This window comes from Tachypleus tridentatus, chromosome 7 (genome assembly GCF_004210375.1).
Source record: "Tachypleus tridentatus isolate NWPU-2018 chromosome 7, ASM421037v1, whole genome shotgun sequence".
Classification (NCBI taxonomy): domain Eukaryota; kingdom Metazoa; phylum Arthropoda; class Merostomata; order Xiphosura; family Limulidae; genus Tachypleus; species Tachypleus tridentatus.
Genome location: NC_134831.1, coordinates 140,291,393 through 140,311,581, shown reverse-complemented (window position 1 = coordinate 140,311,581; position 20,189 = coordinate 140,291,393). Strand labels below are relative to the sequence as shown.

Below are 20,189 nucleotides of genomic sequence, written 5' to 3'. Positions count from 1 at the left end.
GTTGTAAATCCGGAGACATACCGCTGTATAAGCGGGGGGCAAACATACACAGATAGTGACAATGTTTCATCATTATTAACTGCATTTTAGATATACACTGTTTAATTACATACAAAAACTGTATTTAACTGATAAGCCACACTACATATTTACACTTTTGTAAAGTAACTATTTTAAATATATTATAAATACATAAATAACAACAGTGTGTTATAATTAATTTTTATTTTAATAAGTTTCCTGCAAACATTAAATATATATTGTAAATACACAGATAGCGACAGTGTATTACAATATACTTTTATTTTAATAAATGTTTTCCGTAAACATTAAATATGTTGTAAGTACGTAGATAGTGGCAATGTGTTATGCTTAAATTTTATTTCAATAAAAATTTCCATAAATATAAATTTCGCACGTTTAAGCAGAATAAAACTTTCATTTTATTCTAAGTGGACTGAAACACCGATAATTTTTTGAACACAATGTTAGTACTGTTTTGTAATTTATCTATAAAATGAGATAATCAAGGAGTTCTAATACCAGTGATGTTCTTTTATGTATTTAAAAACAACTAAGTTTAGATGTACTTTTTAATGTGACTAATGAGTGAAGGTTATCTTCTGGCTATACTGAAATGTCTAACAGCCCTACACTGCATTGTGATCATCTGACACCCTCCAAACAATCTTCTCTTAACGTCCGTGTCCACACTGATTGTGTCTGACCTTTGTAATTCTTAAACATCTGTTTACAGATTGTATGCACGTAATTTGCTATTAAAATCTTAACTTTAAACAGACTGAAAGTTTTGGTATTTTGAATAAGAGTGCGTTGATGGCATCCAAATCTCCAAGGTGCTTTACATTTAATCACGTATTGTCATAAAAACCGACCTATATGCTTGACACCAGATACAGGTTCGTTAGCTTTATGAAATTAGAAACAACATGTCTCGAAGTCTCTCTGGTGTTTGGGTATATTTATTTGTATACCCGGGAGGGTCAGGTACACTCGACCTCTCCCTCCTTCCATAACTGTGTTGGAGTGGCCAGATTAATATATATTTCGATTTAAATACAGAATGGCTGGAGTGATATCATAAGTTTAGTCTGGTCCTTTTCAGGGCAATGTCCATTTATATTGTTCTTGATTTCTTTATTATTATTATTATTTAATAAGTCTACAACGTAGGTGGCCTGTTTTATTTTATCTATATTCTAATATTACTACTATTATTATTATTTTAAATGATTTTATCTTAATGATCTAATGTATAGATTTAATGGGGAGAGGTGTTTAGGTCGCTCTTCATCATATATGCAACACCTGTCTAGTTCGCATAACAACTCATTTTTTTCGCCAATTTTTATCAAAATATTTTATTGTACTCTGTAGAAGTCTATCTTCTATTGTTTGCGTGTTTGAGTAATTATGCATGAACTTTGATGAAGTGGTTTTAGGTACTCTGTATGCTGATGTAATTAGTGTATTCTGTAATGTTTGAAGTTTGGTTTTAATTTGGTTTACACTTACATTTATCCATGCATAGTCTAATGTATGTCTTGTATAATTTAATGATGTTTTCTGGTGTTGTTCCGTAGTTTTTACCAGTTAGACTCCAAGCATAGTTTATTCTTCGCCAAATTTACAGTTACAGTCAAGTACTGTATAGCTGATAAAATATATGTATATAACTGTGATCATGCTACGTTAAATTATGTATCATGTGATTGAAAAACGCATGATTAATAATTAAGTTTAAGTTAGAATTAATATATCGTTTTACGACAGGAAATTTAAATAACTGATGAATTAGTATTAATAATCCTTTTCAGGACAATTTGATTAATTAATTATCAACATGGTCAAGCATGTATTACATGAGTCATGGCTTCCTATAAACATGTTCACTAGGATGATTTCATCATTAATTACCTGATGAACTAATTTTCACTGTCGTTTTCAGGACTAACTAATGAATTAGTATCCTTTTATAAGATGATTAATTATAAATGATTTATTTAACTACTTATAAATTATTTAATTAATCAGTGTTAAGCATCTTTTTCATGGCTAATTAATTAATTAATTATAATATTGTTGAGGCATGTATTGTTTATGTCATAGCCGACTGTCATAATGGCCTAAATACACGTTCTCTACTTTGTGGTAATACTATGTAATCATCCATCATGGTCGCATATCTGGTATCAAACGCTAATTTCAGCCTTCCATAAGTTAGTGGCATTATCTGATAACATTTTATTGAACTATGACATCATGGTGGCCAAGAAACGTAGCCATAATGGACCGCCATCTGGTAATGCAATGAAACTATGTATCGTCATCTTTGATGGCACCATTTCATCCTCCCTTCTGTAAGCATCAAATCAGCGTAAGGTGGCATCCACAAAAGCATACACTACAGCTGACAGTGAAGTCGTTTATAACTATAATTAAAATATTTTTTATATACTTGAATATGCATTACAGAAATTAATTTAATAGGTATCGTTTCACTACAATTACAGCATGTTTTAGATTATAATTAAAATGTTTCTTTCATATACTTGAATACGCATTACAGAATAGGTATAGTTTCACCACAATTACAGTATGTTTGAGATTATCGTCTTGCCAACCCATAGTAATGTTTAATGTCAGTTTCAGCACTTGGTTCAGTTATCGTTCCCAAGCAGAACTTTTTAAGAATTTGCACACACATTGAGTTCATTTCGTGCTCATGTGTATCTTATTGTTATAAGGGTAAGATTCATACTACTTCAATTAAGTCATTACAATGATCTTCACTGGACGGTCATGTCACACTTAAAGACCATCATATCCTGAACTACATTATTTTTTAGTAGTTTGGACTTCACACCTTAATCGCTTCTAGTATTAACAGATCCAGCTTCAATTAACATATCCAAAGATTCTACACAGCTTTTATTGTAACACGAAACTTCACTTCAATCTGTAGAATGTGATAATGGTCACAAGTCAAACATTTCATTTCTAAACGTTTTGTCAAATCTACTTATATTGTGAAAGTTAACTTAAATAATACAAAATGAAATATTTATCAAAACTGATTTTAAATTTTAGCTTTCAATACCTTCCTATAAAAGATGTTATTACTGATTTAATTAAGTTCCGATTAGTGATGTCGAGAAAACCCACTTGTAGAGAAAAATATATATGTAAAAACGGCTCGTTTGGGTGGAGAAATATTTTTTTACGTAGAGGAGTGAACAACGTTTCGACCTTCTTCGGTCATCGTCAGGTTCACAAAGAAAGAAAGAGGTAACTGACCGGAAGCTGACCACATGTTTGAAAGGGGTTGTATAACTATAAGACACTAACAAATTTAAACCAATACACACAAATCTAACAAAGACATACGAAACGCAACTAAACAAAATACTACCAAAAATGAAAAAACCCACAATTTCACAAACACTATTCCTACCTATGCAAAACCGACTCACGGACATCACAAATATACGGCATCCCAAAACCTCATAAACAAGATTGTCCATTACGACCAATAATGTCCACATATGAATCGTTTAATTACAATCTTGGTAAATACATAGCATGGGCATTCTCCAAATATGTAACATCAGCCAGCTCATTCATCAAAGACTCTTTTAATTTCAAGTCTAATCTTAATCAACATAATCATAAAGCCTTAATGGCCAGCTTCAATGTTATATCCCTCTTTACAGAAGTTCCAACCACTGAAGCCTGCAAGATAGCCTTAGAACTCTATATCCGAAACCCTAACCCATCTATAGCCATTCCTAGCAACCAATTAGCAACCATCATTGAATTCACCACGATGAAGACAAACTTCATGTTCAACAACCACAACTATATACAAACAAATGGCCTAGGCATGGGCAACCCAGTATCACCAGTTCTAGCCAATATTTTTATGACACAAGTTGAAACACAAGCAATTAACACAGCATTACATCCACCACTATACTGGTACAGATATGTAGATGACACGGTTACGAGATTCACATCTGCAGAACACAAACTTATTTTTTCAATCACATTAACGCTATACATCCCAACATCAACTTCACATGTAAACAAGAAGAAAGCAATCAAATATCATTTCTTAATCTCAAAATTACAAGAACCGATACACAATTCAAAACAGAAATCCACCGAAAAATCACCTATACTGGACAATACATTCCTTGGGACTCAGCACATGAAACAAAAAAACTCAACATACTAAGAAACCAAATAAACACAGCCATAAAACTATGCTCACCAGATAAAATTAACGATGAATTAGACAAAATAAAACAATACTTCATCAACATCAACAAGTTTCCTCCACAAACCGTAGAAAACATTATACGCACACACCTAGAAAGAAAGCAAAATCAACCAACAAAAGTAAATATATTTCACGAATCAAAAAATAACGAAACCATATACTGCTGCATACCATATATTCCTGACATCAACAGAAAAATAACCAACATTTGGCAAAAACTAGTAACAAAATATGACATTCCAGTTAATACCAAATTTATTCAAAAACCAGGCACAAAACTGATGTCTATACTATGTAAACACTACACTGAGAAACACCCCACCAACATTATTTATAAAATACAATGTGATAACTGTCACGACTTCTATATTGGAGAAACAAGATTCAAAGAACATAAAAAGTCACCTTCACACGTTTTCAAACACTGCAAGTCAATTAAACACAACATAACCATAGAAAACACTCAAATACTAAATAAATAAACAAACATAAACAAACGCAAAATTAAAGAAGCCTTTCTTATACAACAACTTAAGCCCAAAATAAACCAATACTAAGGAACACCTTTACACCTATATTAAAAAAATAATAATAATAAAATAAATAATATAAAATTATATATTCAAACATCTAAGCCCGCCCTCTACATTCCGACACTCAGTTACACAACCCCTTTCAAACATGTGGTCAGCTTCTGGTCAGTTACCTCTTTCTTTCTTTGTGAAACTGACGATGATAGAAGGTCGAAACGTTGTTCGCTCCTCTACATAAAAAAAAAATTTCTAAATCCAAACGAGCCGTTTTTACATAAATAAGTTCCGATTAAAAGTTGATCGGCCTGGCATGGCCAGGTGGGTTAAGACGTTCGACTCGTAATCTGAGGGTCGGGGGTTCTAATCCCCGTCGCACCAAACATGCTCACCCTTTCAGCTGTGGGAGCATTGTAATGTACAGTCAATCCCACTATTCGTTGGTAAAAGAGTCACCCAAGAGTTGGCGGTGGGTGGTGATGACTAGCTGCGAAATTCCAAAACAAACAAAATGGGGATCATTGTCCAATAACATTTCACTGAAAAAAATCTTATTGGTGACTTACTTTTACCATCCATAATTTATAAAAGTAATTAAGATTAAATATTTCCTATTAAATTTATATATCTTGTAATTGATGTTAAACAAAATAAACCAATAGGGCCTTTTTTTTTAACTACACAGCTTATTTAAGACCTTAATCCCAAAGAAATTGATAATTTACATTCTAACTGTATCAATAGTGACGTATTTTCTTATTTTCATAATAATATTGTATCAGGTAATCTGGAAGTTATTAAATATAAATATGTAAAACTAATTTGATAAAAAGCACTATATTTAGAATCTTAAAGTAAATAAAAAGTAAAATATTAAAAGGTTGAGAAGAAATTCTAATGATTATGTTATAAAAATAGTTTGTTTGTTCGTTTTAGAAATTCGCCCAAAGCTACACGAGTACTATCTTCGCTAGCCGTTCCTAATTTAGCAGTGTAAGACTAGAGGGAAGGCAGCTAGTCATCACCACCCACGCCAACTCTTGATCTATTATTTTACCAACGAATAGTGGGATTGACCGTAACATTATAACGCCCCCATGGTTGAAAGAGCGAGCGTGTTTGGTGCGACGTTGCAATTATGAAACTTTATTATACTTAGAATCTACACAATCTACTCGAAACTGAGGAAGCTAAAAAAATCTTATATTACGTAAGTAAGATAGATTTTCAAAGAAAATTAGAATATTTTCAATTGCATTAGTATTCAATTCCTTTGCTAAGGCAACACTAAATCAGTTCAGGTACAAAACATTAGCTTAAATGTATTGGTCTCTATGTCTTTCTGTAATCAAAATGGTTTAACTTAACTTCAAAGTAAATGCATCTGTCCAAGCTACAACTCACATAGTGATACGACAAACCAACCATAAAGACCAAGGAGCTTTCCAAACAAGCCAGGGATAAAGTGGTAGAGATGCACAGAAGAGTAGGTTACAAGAAAATTTCAGTGTCCCTGATTATCCCTTCGAGTAGAGGGAATGTCGTTATTTAGAAGTGGAATGTTATTAATACCACCCAATCACTACCAAACTACATTCTCATAGAAGTACAGGCATTAGATCCATTTGGAATACCAACTGTTTGTTTAATTATATTTTCACAAAAAAAAACACAATGACATTGTTTAATATACAACATTTAAACATATTTTTACACTGTCCCTTAGAGAATTCGTATTTATGATTAATTATGCCTGTGTCTAAAAATTAATCAAAGGAATAATTGAAAAACTTTATAAATATTTTAAATCTATTTTATTATATATATACCATAATTATAAATCATATCAGAAATAGCTGATTTCAGACAATTTAAAGCTGTTAAACATTCCAAAACCGAAATATTTCTTTTAATAATTAGAAATTGTGATCCAAGAACTTTAGTGTAATAGAAACGGATTTAGAACAATATTTAAAAACAAATTGTACTGAATTTAAACTCAACAGGTGTTATGTACAATATCGAAATTGCATAAAACTCTACTAGATGTAGTAGAATGTGTGTTTGTATAACATTGTTTGTTTGTTTTTTATTTCGCACAAAACTACACGAGGGCTATCTTCGCTAGCCGTCCCTGATTTAGCAATGTAAGACTAAAGGGAAGACAACTAGTCATCACCATCCACTATTAACTCTTGGGTTACTCGTTTACCAACGAATAGTGAGATTGAACGTTACATTATAAGGCCCCTACAGTTGAAAGGGCGAGCATGTGTGGTACGATGGGGATTCAAACCCTCGACCCTCAAATTACGAGTCGAACACTTTAACTCACCTGGCGATTAGGGACGGTTAGCACAGACAGCCCTCAAGTTGCTTTGCGCGAAATTCTAAAACAAACAAACAAACTATTTTTATAACATATAAAATAGCCCTCGTGTAGCTTTGGGCGAAATTAAAAAAAAAAAAACAAACATGATTGCAAGCTAGACGGCAACAAAACGCGGAAACATGTTTGTGTATTTAAAAATAAGAAAATAATGTAACTACAAATCTACCTGTACTGCTGCAGATCTTGTACTTTCGATATCCTCTTCTACCTGGCAGCCTTTTGACTTTTCCAAGAATTTCTAGTTTTCGAAGAGTGTTTCTAAACCTCTGTTTGGACAAAGTCCAGTATTCTGCACTTTCTGGAGTGTAATTACTTTTCAATTTGTCCCACTCCTAAATAAAAATTAGTAGTTCTAAAAAAAGAAGTCCTAAAGGCAAACATCTCTCTCAATATATAAATAAATAATATCGTTCTGGTCAGATTGTACACTTTGATAAACTGGTTGGAAAAATATAACTTTCATTATTTCCTTAACTACAACCTGCGTGTCGTGGTATCAAAACACGACACCGAACCTCTTCGGCCTTTCAGCGAAGGTCAAACCAACTTTATTTTGGCATAGAGCAATGCAAGAACCGGCGGTGGATGCTGTCAACTGGTTGCCTTCCGTTTTGGGTAATTCAAAATTAGAGACTGCTATAAAAATCCCTAGTTACTTTACCATAAAGAATAATCGTGACTCCTTTGCCTGCTTTTACATCTGTATCAATGAATTAATAAAACAAAATTGTAACTCCTAATTATGTGTACTTGCTCGTCATTCAATCTGTATTAAACAGCATAAAAGAATTCTAGCATGAATTATAAACGCACGTAAACGAGTACTATTTCAATGCAACTGCTGTATAGGAGCTCCAATTTAAGCCTATTTTCTATGTCTGTGATTTGACCTAATAATGTAAACACTCCTGTTAGTAAACGATTGTCGAACGTTTAAACAAATTTTGATGCCTAAAAATAGGAAGAATTATTGTGCTGGTCGTATGCAATGTATCATAACAGTGTTTAGATAAATAGTGGCCCTCTGGTACCAATTTACGATTTTGAAAACCTATTTTAAAATCTTAAGATGGTTAGATTGTTATATTGCAAAGTTACGTAACAGGCTATTTACTGGGAAATCCATTCGTAAAGATTGTCATTTCAGGACGTATGGTAACTTGGATAAAATGCGAAAAACCTCCTCACTAATTACCATGGTAATTTAATATAACAAATTATACTATTTCCGATACTTTTATGCAAAAATACTTTGGAAAACAAGAAATATACGCACATGTATAAATTTACTTCTCACAATTTACTGAAGTATTTCCAACGAAAATTTTATGATATGTTTTAAAACACAGTACTAAAGTTTCGAATTTCACACATTAAACTTCATCTTTACCAGAAGAACAGGGTTAAGTGAATATCTTGTCAAACAACTTTTCAGTAAGTGTTTAGGTGAAACTAAAAATAACAATTTCTGATTTGAGTATGACGTGTCAGCGATTAAAAATGCTTGAATGAAATGAGCACTTACAATGTGTTTATAGAAACAAACAGTAAAAGTTTTAACATAGACAAAATTATATAAAATATACAGAGGGGAAGAACTAAGTAAACTTTACAGATGTCAAGAATAAATTTAATAAAATGAATAAATCAAAGCAAAGGCAGTTGACAAAAACTGAGGTTACTGTTTAGACCTATATGTTCGTTTAAGGTACAAAGACTTTAACCAGAAGTTTCTAGATTAAAAATTCTAGTGTTAAGATTTTGAAGTTATCATCCACAAATAAATAAATACAATTTACTTCCTTTATTTACTTTTAATAATTTATTTACTTCTACGGCCACTTATATTCTTCAACCCATTTTCTCCAGCACAGTTTTATCTTACTCTGACTTCAGCACCATGTGTTGTTCCTTTCAATCCCCATGTAATGCTGTGGTAAGTCATTATATTCCATTTATACTAAATCCTCAAACTGCTCTTCTCTTAAGATAGACCAGGTGGTTAAGGCATTCGACTTGCAATCTGAGGGTCGCGGGTTCGAATCTTCGTCACATTAAACATGCTCATCCTCTTAGCTGTGGGAGCGTTATAACGTTCGATCAATCCTACTATTCGTTGGTAGGAGAGTAGCCTAATATTTGGCGAAGGGTGGTAATAACTAACTGCCTTCCTCTAGTCTTAAACTGCTAAATTACAGACGGCTAGCGCAGGTACCCCTCGTGTAGTCCTGTGCGACATTTAAAAACAAGCTAAGATAATGAGAGTTTACTAATTTGGCATTGGGTTTGTGCAGAAGGGGAAGCACATGCACTTCAGAGTGTTGAGTGTTTTCTATACAAAATTCTATATGTTTATAGGCAGGAACTTTCAAGTGACGTATGGTTTTGCCAACACAGACGGCTTTACACTCATCACAGGTGTATTTGTAGATGACCCATGATCACAGAGAAGTACGATGAACGTTTCTAGATTTAATGAAGTTGAAAATTAATTATTTTGTAGCTTAATTTGAAATGATTAATTTATCAAATTGTGTACATGCATAAATTTGTGGTTCTAGCTGTGTGTGTGTGTTTTCTTATACCAAAGCCACATCGGGCTATCTGCTGAGCTCACCGAGGGGAATCAAACCGCTGATTTTAGCGTTGTAAATCCGTACACATACCGCTGTACTAGCGGAGGGCCCCAGCTCTGGGAATAAAAATAGAGCGAGATATATATAGATTATTCGTTCTAATAAAAGTAAAAGTTAGTATAAAAATTACCTTTCAATATAAAAATTTGGAATATTTATTTTCAAACTTAAGTTTAAGTCTGAATATATGTTAGAATATACATTTGTACTATGGAGAACTATTGTTTTAGTGAATATATAAAAAATAAGATCAAATGAGCGTCACAATTACACAGATTTCAGTATGGTATATACTACACCACTTCAATAATATAGGGATTACCTAAACAAAGGTTCTTCCAGATGGAGTAACTGGTGAAAATTCATTTACTAAAACTTGCTTATAATTGAAATACCTGATGTTGAGCAAACATTTAAGCCCTCGAACAGATACTTTCCCTGTGTTCGTTTCGATTTTTTTTTCATTGATTGAAATTTGTTACTTTACGTAAATTGTACGGCTGTGCATTCATGTACCAAGTATTTCAACAAGCAAATTCATGTAAAGTTGCTACGTTTTTCCTGTTTGCAGTTATGAACTGTACAAAAATAATTAAATGATAATCGTAATTTATAATACCACAGTTATAAAAAAGTCGAATCAGTGTTATAAAGAATATCAAATGTACCTCTTCTATTTCACTAGATTGCAAATCAGGCTCACATGTATTTGTTTGTTTCTTTGTTATTAAAGCTAAATATTGGGTTACCTGTATTCTGCCCACCGCTGGTCCTATGATTTTCCGCTGACACGTCCTGGTGGTTCGCTCGGGTCGTAGGTTTGATTCTCAGTGATCAAACGTGCTCCCCCGTTCATCCATGTAGGCATTGTTATGCAACGGTCGATCCCACTATTTGTTGATAAAAGACTAGCCCAAGAGTTAGCAGTAAGTGGTGTTGACTAGCTGCCTTCCCTCAAGTCTATATCACTACCAAATTAAGGAAAGGTAGTGCAGATAGTCCTCGAATATCTGCGCGAAATTCAAACCAAACCAGAAATGCTGCTGAGCCAGATGGAAGGGGTATATGACACAATCTGGAATGCAAATAACTGATCATTCAACATATGCTATAGATCATGTTCTCACACAGTTTTGTATTTGTTGTCAAGGTGAATCAGAGTTTTAAGACATGTTGATATTTTCTTGGATGCATAGAAGCTGGCCAGTTGCAGCACTGTTGCGAATTAGACTATAAGTTGCTTAAAGTGTTTGTTATGGTATCATAAAAAGCAGCTTCCAAATCAGTGGTCTCCTGATGAGACAACGGTAATTCTGAGGACTTACATGCTAAAATTCGGATTTCGATTCCTTGATGTAGATACAGCAGGCATCCCAATGTAGCTTTGATTTAATAAAACAATCACAGAAATTGATAATGCAATTAAATGGAAACCTGGACAAAGCAGGTAACCATTATCCACGAACCACAGTATCAGCGGACGACCATCACTTATCAACTATTACTGTTTACTGCAATCGTAGGTTAAGTCCACTGAGATGGAATTGCAAGTGCAACTGTGTGTAGTACAACCGCTGATCATAAGATCTTATCTTGGAGGTGAACGCTTTAGGCCGGAAGTCTGATGGTCGCTCCAAAGTTTAGAGAAATAAGTTCTTCGAATCCTGAGGAATTTATCAATTCATGGAGATTAAAAAGACTACCCGGCTGTTTATTTGTTTATTATTTTTATTTTAAAATTCTCAATAACTCAGCGGTAAGTTTGAGGGCTCACACTGCTAAAACCCAGGATTCGTTACTTGTTGTGGGCACGTTACAGGTAACCCACAGTATGGTTGTGACCTTAGAAGCAAAATCTCTTAAGAAATGTTCTCTCCCTGCTGTTTATGTAAAATAATATAAACGTGTAAAACGAAGAGTAACATAAAAGTGCGTATTCGTTACGTTTCTGTTAATTCGATCGTGATGTCAGTAATCCTTAAATTTTGATACTACTGTCAACAATCAGTAATGTGAACAATACTTAGAAAATTAATTGTATTCTGAGATTAAGCATAATTCACTTCCTTAGGGATGTAGCCAACAGTAACAATACCAGAACATTAATGGTGATACTTGAAGAAATACTTCTCTATATTCCGATTGGTCTGCTATTTCTTTCTCTCTAATGCTGTGAAATCCTCCTTAGTATTAGTGATATGTAAATTAAATTTTTACTCGACCACTTTACAATCGTCTTCTCAAACATTTATCCATTTTCATATCGTTGTCGTCTCACAACAAATCAAAGTGCTAAAAGGAGAATTAGAGATTATGGCACGGTTAAAACCATTAAGGACCGGAACTATTTTTGACCACTTTTTTTTAGTTATTTAAACACTAGATGATACAAAAAATATTGATTTTTTTATAGAAGTCCTCAAAACAATGACGTCAAGTCAATTACACAAATGTCAATAAAATCTAAGCATGAAGTGGTTAATGAAATTATAACTAATTCTCAAATGGATTGGATTTCTATGAAAAACGATGAAATTTTAAGCATAATATGAAAAGTTTAAAACAATTCACTAAAAGGTTTTTAACCTATAATTCATTCTTTCGATTAAAATTGAGACGTTAGACCTTGTTGGAGCCCGGCATGGCCAAGTGTGTTTAGGCGTGCAACTCGTAATCCGAGGGTGGCGAGTTCGCATCTACGTCGCGCTAAACATGCTCGCCCTGTCAGCCGTGGGGACGTTATAATTTTACGGTCAATCCCACTATTCGTTGGTAAAAGAGTAGCCCAAGAGTTGGCGGTGGGTGGTGATGACTAGCTGCCTTCCCTCTAGTCTTACACTGCTAAATTAGGGACAGCTAGCGCAGATAGCCCTCGAGTAGCTTTGTGCGAAATTCAAAAACAAACAAACAAAAACAAAAGCCCTTGTTGGATTAAAACGATACGAGAGAAAAGATAGCAATAATATTAAAGATTTTTGTATACAGATAGATGAAATAAGCCTAAATTACACAAAAAACACAGCCATGGAGAAAACTACGAGTGATTCAGGAAATCGGGAGATAGACCTTATGGTCGAGAGTGGGTGGGTAGTACATCTGTACCCTTTGCAAACACAACCATATCTGTCAGTGTAGTATCAGAACACAAACTATTAACAACAGACTGCACAAAAGGAGTTTGTTTATTATGCACCCATTGTGTAGTTTTGAACTTAGAAATAAACAAACTATACGCAAACTAAGTTAAGATGGTTTCCACAGCAAGGCTAAAAAAACAGTAGACCTATCAGATAAAAATAATATTCCTATCTGCTGTCCCATGCTGATGTAACTGTCAATGACTTCAGCCAAATAGCTGATAAAGCCCACCCCCTATTGTATCACACTGCGTGACACATTCCTTGAAGAAAACAAGAGATGGATTAACAGCTCGGCTTGCAAACTAACAAGATTTTAATTCTATAGAACTGACAGTTTGTTTGTTTTTTGAATTTTGCACAAAACTACTCGAGAGCTACCTGTGCTAGCCGTCCCTAATTTAGTATTGTAAGACTAGAGGGAAGGCAGCTAGTCATCACTACCCACCGCCAACTCTTGGGCTACTTTTTTACCAAGTAATAGTGGAAACTGACCGTTACATTATAATGCCCTCACTGCTGAAAGAACAAGCATGTTTGGCGCGACCGGGATTCGATCTTGCGATCCTCAGATTACGAGTTGAATGCCTTAACCCACCTGGCCATCCCGAGCCGTAGAACTGACAGAGTTGAATACGAGTTAAAAACCTTTACACATTAAGATACCTCTGGACTTTATCATTTTGATTTTAAACATGCAACAAAACTGCCAGATTACCTCTGTTGTTCGTAAAGAATTGAAATATCATGAATTGTGAAGACGTTAAGCCATTCTAGGAAATAATCCTTTATGAGTTTTCACTAAATGACTTCAGATAACATGATAAATGAGTAAATGTCTAATTAACCTAAAATATAATTTCTAGTCATACTTTCAAACCTTTTGTGCACCGTGTACCATGTTACAAAAAACATTCACTTTAATATTTTAATCGTCCCTAATTTAGCAGTGAAATATTAGAAGAAAGTCAGCTAGTTATCATCAACCACCGCCAACATGTGAGCTACTGTTTTACCAAAGACTAATTGGATTGGTTGTCATATTATAACGCCCTCACGGCTGAAAGGGCGAGATGTTTCGAGGGACAGGGATTCTAACTCGCGACCCGCAACTACATTTTGACGAAGAGAGTTTTAATATTTTGATTGTTCTTAAAGTGTAATCTTTTCTTGAACTTGAATTTTACCTGAATGAAAAATTTCTACATTAAAATATAATTACCGCAAAATGTCCAAACTCTGAAACTTCCCATCCTCCCTTGCTCTTATGACTCCATTTCACTTCGTATTCTTTTTCTGCTTCATTTGTCCATTCCAGTAAACCTGGAAACCGGTTACTCCGCAGAGATGGATACAAAAAATCCTTCATAAAAAGAGGTTCAGCTCTGGGCATTTTACAAAATCGAAGAAGATGCAACTGTAGTAGAAAAATACATCTTAAATAAAAATAATATACCAGCAGTAATATAATATTACCATAACCAATTACAAGTTCTTATGTTGTTTTTATCACTGTGAAAAATATAATGCCTCTCAGATTTGAGCAATCACAACATGTATAAACTATCGCAAACAAAAAGAAACACAACGTTGCTGTTATGCTTGTATTCTAATCACTATAATTTGAATCAGTGACGTCATATAAAGATGAATGTAAAGGAATTGCACTTTGGATTTTATATGGTGTCGTATTTTTGCAATAGAGCCCCTAAAACTAAAATAAAAAGTCTAATATACTGGTCAATCTAATCTTAACTGTACTCACTACCATTAAAGTTTACCATAATTTCCTGTCATTTACCTACCTTGCCATTCTTTTCAAATATAATTATGGCGGAAGATACATTTGCCTACCATATGGCATCTGATATCTTCTTCAATGTTTCAGCTTTCCTTTCTTAACCAATATAAGTTGAATGTCTTTTAAAAATGCTTTATTATATCTCGTTTTAAGCATCATACTTGCTTATCATACCTAAATAACAGTGAGAGTTTTGTTACCACTAAAACAAAGCCTTTACGGACAAACACTGTAATGTCAATTTTGTTACTATAAGTCTTGACTAACACAAGAAAGGGCCAGTAAAGTACATAAACAAAACTCTTTTATATCTTTACGTTTATGTGATAATATTCCGAGATTCTTTTCGACCCTGTATAAGAAAGAATCCAGTTAATTAGAACCTATAGCGAAAGAAAATATTGAAGTCATATAATCTAAGGAAAAGATCTGCACTAAAAAGCAAGACAGAGGACATTAGTAATGAAGGAGGTTACGAAGATAATGAGGCTTAAAATGACATGAAAAAAGTTTTATTCAATTCTGCCTGATTCATATGTTTGGCTATAGTGTGTAGAGAAAGTACACGCAGATATTTCCAGATACGAAGACAAAATTACACATTTATGATAGCATTATGTCAAAACTACAAAGTTATGATGGCACGATGGATTTCTCCAGATCAGAAGATAAACAATAAATTATCCTACATCTTACTGAAAACACTCTACTGGATGTTTCTTCAGATCAGACCACATATCACTGATTGCATGATGGATATCTCCAGATCAGAAGACCAAACATCGAATGTTGCAATTGGTTTCTCGCGAGATTTTTATAAGATTACGAAATAAACCTAGAATTATGAGGCCAGCATATCATAAAACTATCTTCACACATACCGATCAGTTTCTGGTATCATCCACCATAATACAATTGTAAGACCAACTTGTTCACATGCTAAGAAGATAAATCTAGCTTAACCTTCAAAATATAATAATGAGAATTTTCCTACGAATATTACTTTAAGTTTCAACTTACTGTTCAAAGTTTTGCCAAGATCAACTAACATAACAATTGCCGATTCAAAAACAATAGCAACGTATTCTTTCACTGTTAAGCCCGCTTGCATATACAACCTTCGCCAAAATGTTTGCAGACTGGTTTATATTGATGTTATTGTGTTCGTGCATGAAATATTTATTGAATAAATGCCAGAATAGTAAGAGAAGCTAGCGTGTGATTGGACAAACATGCAGAAATTGTTATTACGGTCTTTAAAATTAGTTGCAGCATTTTTTCGTCAAACACACATTCACACGTGTTTTGCATAAAAGGATGTGTCGTTGGTATATCTTTCAAAACAGATCAAAGCTTTGCTCAAACAATTACTTTTTAGAGTCATGTCTTATCACGTGTTATAAGTGATAGGATGTCAAATTGTTCGACTGTCCAGAAATGATGTGAAGTAAACGGACATTGCCAGAACACTAGTGAATATTCAGTGTACTGTATCCAGAATTCCAAAACGTAATCTGACTTCAGTAAATATGTTTCAGAAAAGTCTACTGGTAGAACTCCCAAAACAATCTGCTCGAGGTGACTGTGTTTTGATCAGGTTAACACATCAAGGTTGAAAGAAGTCTTGCAACATCTTACGACAGGAATGGCATGAACACATTCATTCCAGAATACCCAGAAGGACAGCAAATAAGAAACTGGGCAAACAAGGTATTTTGCAAGAAGGGCTATCTGTAAATCGATACTAACCAGAATTCACCGCCATCACTGTATTACTTGACCAAGACATTATGCAAACCTACAGTTATGACGCTGACGACACGTCACCTTTACAGTCTGTTTTGGGCATATTAAAGCTGATGGTAGCATTCGAGTTCGTCTTTTGCTGGAGGAACATATGAAGGAAGACTGTCTTTCCCACAGGAGATAGTGCTGTACGTCTGGGCAGCAATTCATTATGGTGGAAAAACTGCTCTCTATACCATACAGAAAAATGTCAAAGACAACTTTTAAAAGCATTTCATGAAGGTGGTATTTCTGCCATGTGTTACGGCAAGGTTTGGCAACAACTTTCTGTTCTAGGATAACAATGCCATTATCCACAGTGCATGTATATTGCAGGATTATCTCGATCAGGAAAACTTTACAAGTGTTTCATACGTAGTAAACCCACATATTTAATCCCATTCAGAACTGGCGGGCAGAACTGAACCAGAAAATTGCTAACCAAGAACTTATACCAGCTAATTCAGCTGGGTTGCAGCGCCTTCTAGTGACAAGTTGGATTACATTAATAACTTCATCGACAGTATGCCAAGTCTTGCTGAGGTTATTAGAATACAAGGAGGATTAAACAAGTACCAAATGTTTAATATGAACTGACATAAGGTTACAGACGCTATTTATAATACTTTTATGTTATATTTTGTCATTATATGTTTAGTTGTGATAGACAGAAAGCTGAATTACACATATTTATACAGGTGTCTGATACCATTATTTGCTGTTTTAATAAATCATAAATGATATCCACTGAGCCTGTCCAATCACAAGAGTTACATATGTAAATATTTAATAATAAAACATGCATTCATCAGTTTGACAGCACTACATGTATTTATATTCTATCTTAATAATAACTATCTTATTCATTAAAAAATACGCAAACATTTTGGCCAAGACTATAAATATATACACGTAATGTGATCTTAATAGAAATACAGTCAAACATCGATATAAGGTGCTAGTTGGGGTCCAAAAAATTCGACCGCGTTGTATCTGATTGCGCCTTATACCGATTTGATTTTTTTTTTTTGACCCTCGGGGTGAGCGATAATGCAAAATTTACGCGTTTTGCAGTGAAATAAAGAAAAACAAACAAAACTACTTACACCAATGATATAGCATTTTTTTATTTATTAAACTCAATTTTAAGACTGAAATTAAATGTAAAAAGCAGAATTCTAAAGAAATTTATCGAATTCATTACTTTGATGGGGCTGATATTCTAAAGTAGTTCCGTCAGAGCAATCATGTGATCGTTTTTACGATTAGACGCTGATTAAAATTAGTTCAATTTTAAAAGTTAATACATATAGTAATTAATTTTGATAATTTATTTACTAATTATTAAAATCTAAGTACAAACTGAAGTCAAATAATTACCAGATAAAAAAATGTCATGGCAAAGTTTAAAAGACGAATTCAGTACTGAAACAAAAACGGATTTTTTCAAAAAATTTAATAACAATAAAATATAGTAAGCACATAAAACAAGTTGAAATGCACAAATTTATAGTTACTCAGTAGTCTTCTTTCTTTCAAAAGCCTCCAAAAGTGTCTGTTGTCTTCCTCCTTGGTTCCGCATCCTCTTCGCAGTTCTCATTAGGTCCTGGATCTGTAGTATCTTGCAAATTCCTAGATTGTGGTGTTCTGCCCAATATAGAAGTTGTTCTGTGTACTGTACTGCCTGAGTTGAAGTGATGCAATTCCTGAGTTCTTCTGGAATGGGGTCATCTTCTTCATCTGGAGTGGTAAAATCTGTGGGTGCTGCCGCTGGGTTCTCTATTGCTTTCTCATCACAATTGTAGATCTGGTTCAGTTCCAAGTTATTCTCCTTGATGTAATCCTGTAGCTGAGGGATGAATTCCACTGCTGCTGCTATATCTGCCGACTTTGCCTCTCCACAAATCTTGATCTGGTTGATGCCGTGCCGCTCCTTGAATCTCTGTAGCCATCCATGGGTGGGCTGCCAATCTTCTTTCTGGTATAGTTGCTGGTAGGTCTTCTCTGCCTTTGCAAGGACCATAGGTCCTGAGATGGGAATGTTGTCTGCTCGAAGTCTCACAAACCAATCATAAACTTCCATGTCCACTGCTGGGTCTGCTGCTGTCTTGGCTTTCTTCCTCTGTAGTCCTGTCATTCTGTCTACCTGGTTGCAGAATTCTCTCAGTTGATCTTCATTCTTCAGCCAACCTCGAAGTGTAGACTCTGGAACTCCTATTTCTTTCATAATCTTGGTCCTTGCTTCCCCGTTCCGGATTCGCTGCACAATCTGTATCTTCTCTTGTACTGTGTAAGCATTCCTTTTGGTGCCTCTCTTCTCCATGGGTATAAATACGCTGTATGTTGAAAAAATATGAAAATCGCAGTCTGTCGCCACCGGATGGTCACTATCCCATTCACTCACGACAAAATTGATTCGGTCGACGAAATTCTGCCTACGAGCTGGTGTTACAAGACCTTTCAGTTATTCGGCGATATTAGAATAAAAGGGAATAGCTGACGTCACAGATTTCCAAGAAACTATTTCGTCTGAAAGCTTCTGTGGAGCGAGCTGTTTCTTAGAAATTTATATGGTTTCAACATTGACGCTATCGTTTGCAGCACTTCATGCCACTGTCACTGGTGTATGAGTGTATATGACTCATCCTTCGTCATCCATCGGTCGATCAAGGATGACTTGTGGTTTTAATGAAAATAAAGTTTTGATACTTCTTGCCTACGCACTGAGAGCTATCCTATGACTGGCAGATTATGTACTTTACTGCAGTTGACAGCGCCAGGAATTATTACATGCAGGCCGGGGTTTGATCACAATATGCGGCGTGAAAACCATACAAAAAGATTGAAGTGGATTTGGTTTTTGATTTTTGATCACATTAACCGGCTGATTACATTAAGCAGTGGTAATATTAAGCGGCGGCCTCTGTAGAAACCCCAAAACATTTGGGGCCTAAGACCCCATCGCGCCCAACTGATTATCGCTCTTTATCGATGCGTTTTATATCGATGTTTACCTGTATGTATCATATCGTTCGTTTTTGTTTGTTTTTTCAGACATTATTGTCTTTTGTCAACCATCACACAACCTTTATGAACACCTCATTTACTCAAGTTTTTCTATTTCAATATAAAGCCAATTTCTGAAAGTGAAATAGCTACCTATAGAACAGTTATGGAGAACAACTAAACATTTATTAAATTAAATAATATGTAAAGAAGCCGATATTTTTAAAGAAGATGTGTTGAAATTACAAAAAAAAACTATCGGCTTTGATATATATTATTTGATTTAATAAAAATTTAATTGTTACCAGTAATTGGTCCATAATTCGTATTTAATACAATGCTCGATTTGAATCCATATTCAAAAGAGAGAAGTCAAATTTATTTTGAGATTACGGTTCTGCTTAACATTTTTTTTTCACTTCGCGTAGCCCCCCCCCGCTAGTGTAGCTGTAAGTCTATGGATTTACAACGCTAAAATAAGGGGTTCGACTCCCCTCGTTGAGCTCAGCAGATAGCCCGCTGTGGCTTTGGTAAAAGAAAACACAAACACTTCGCGTAATTTCGTGGTTATGCGAAATCGAATTTTTCAATCACACCAT

At 34.4% G+C, this 20,189-nt stretch overlaps 1 protein-coding gene across 1 annotated transcript in view; it reads right to left on the bottom strand.

The window, feature by feature from the left end:
* LOC143256744 (uncharacterized) overlaps nucleotides 1-20,189 on the bottom strand; it is a 79,172-nt gene that overhangs the window by 14,020 nt on the left and 44,963 nt on the right. Inside the window, exons 3-4 of the mRNA XM_076514379.1 lie at nucleotides 14,221-14,415; nucleotides 7,392-7,557 (exon numbers count right to left, since the gene is read on the bottom strand). Of these exons, the coding sequence (XP_076370494.1) occupies nucleotides 7,392-7,557; nucleotides 14,221-14,391 (337 nt within the window). The 5' untranslated portion in view covers nucleotides 14,392-14,415. The remainder of the gene's footprint in view (nucleotides 1-7,391; nucleotides 7,558-14,220; nucleotides 14,416-20,189) is intronic.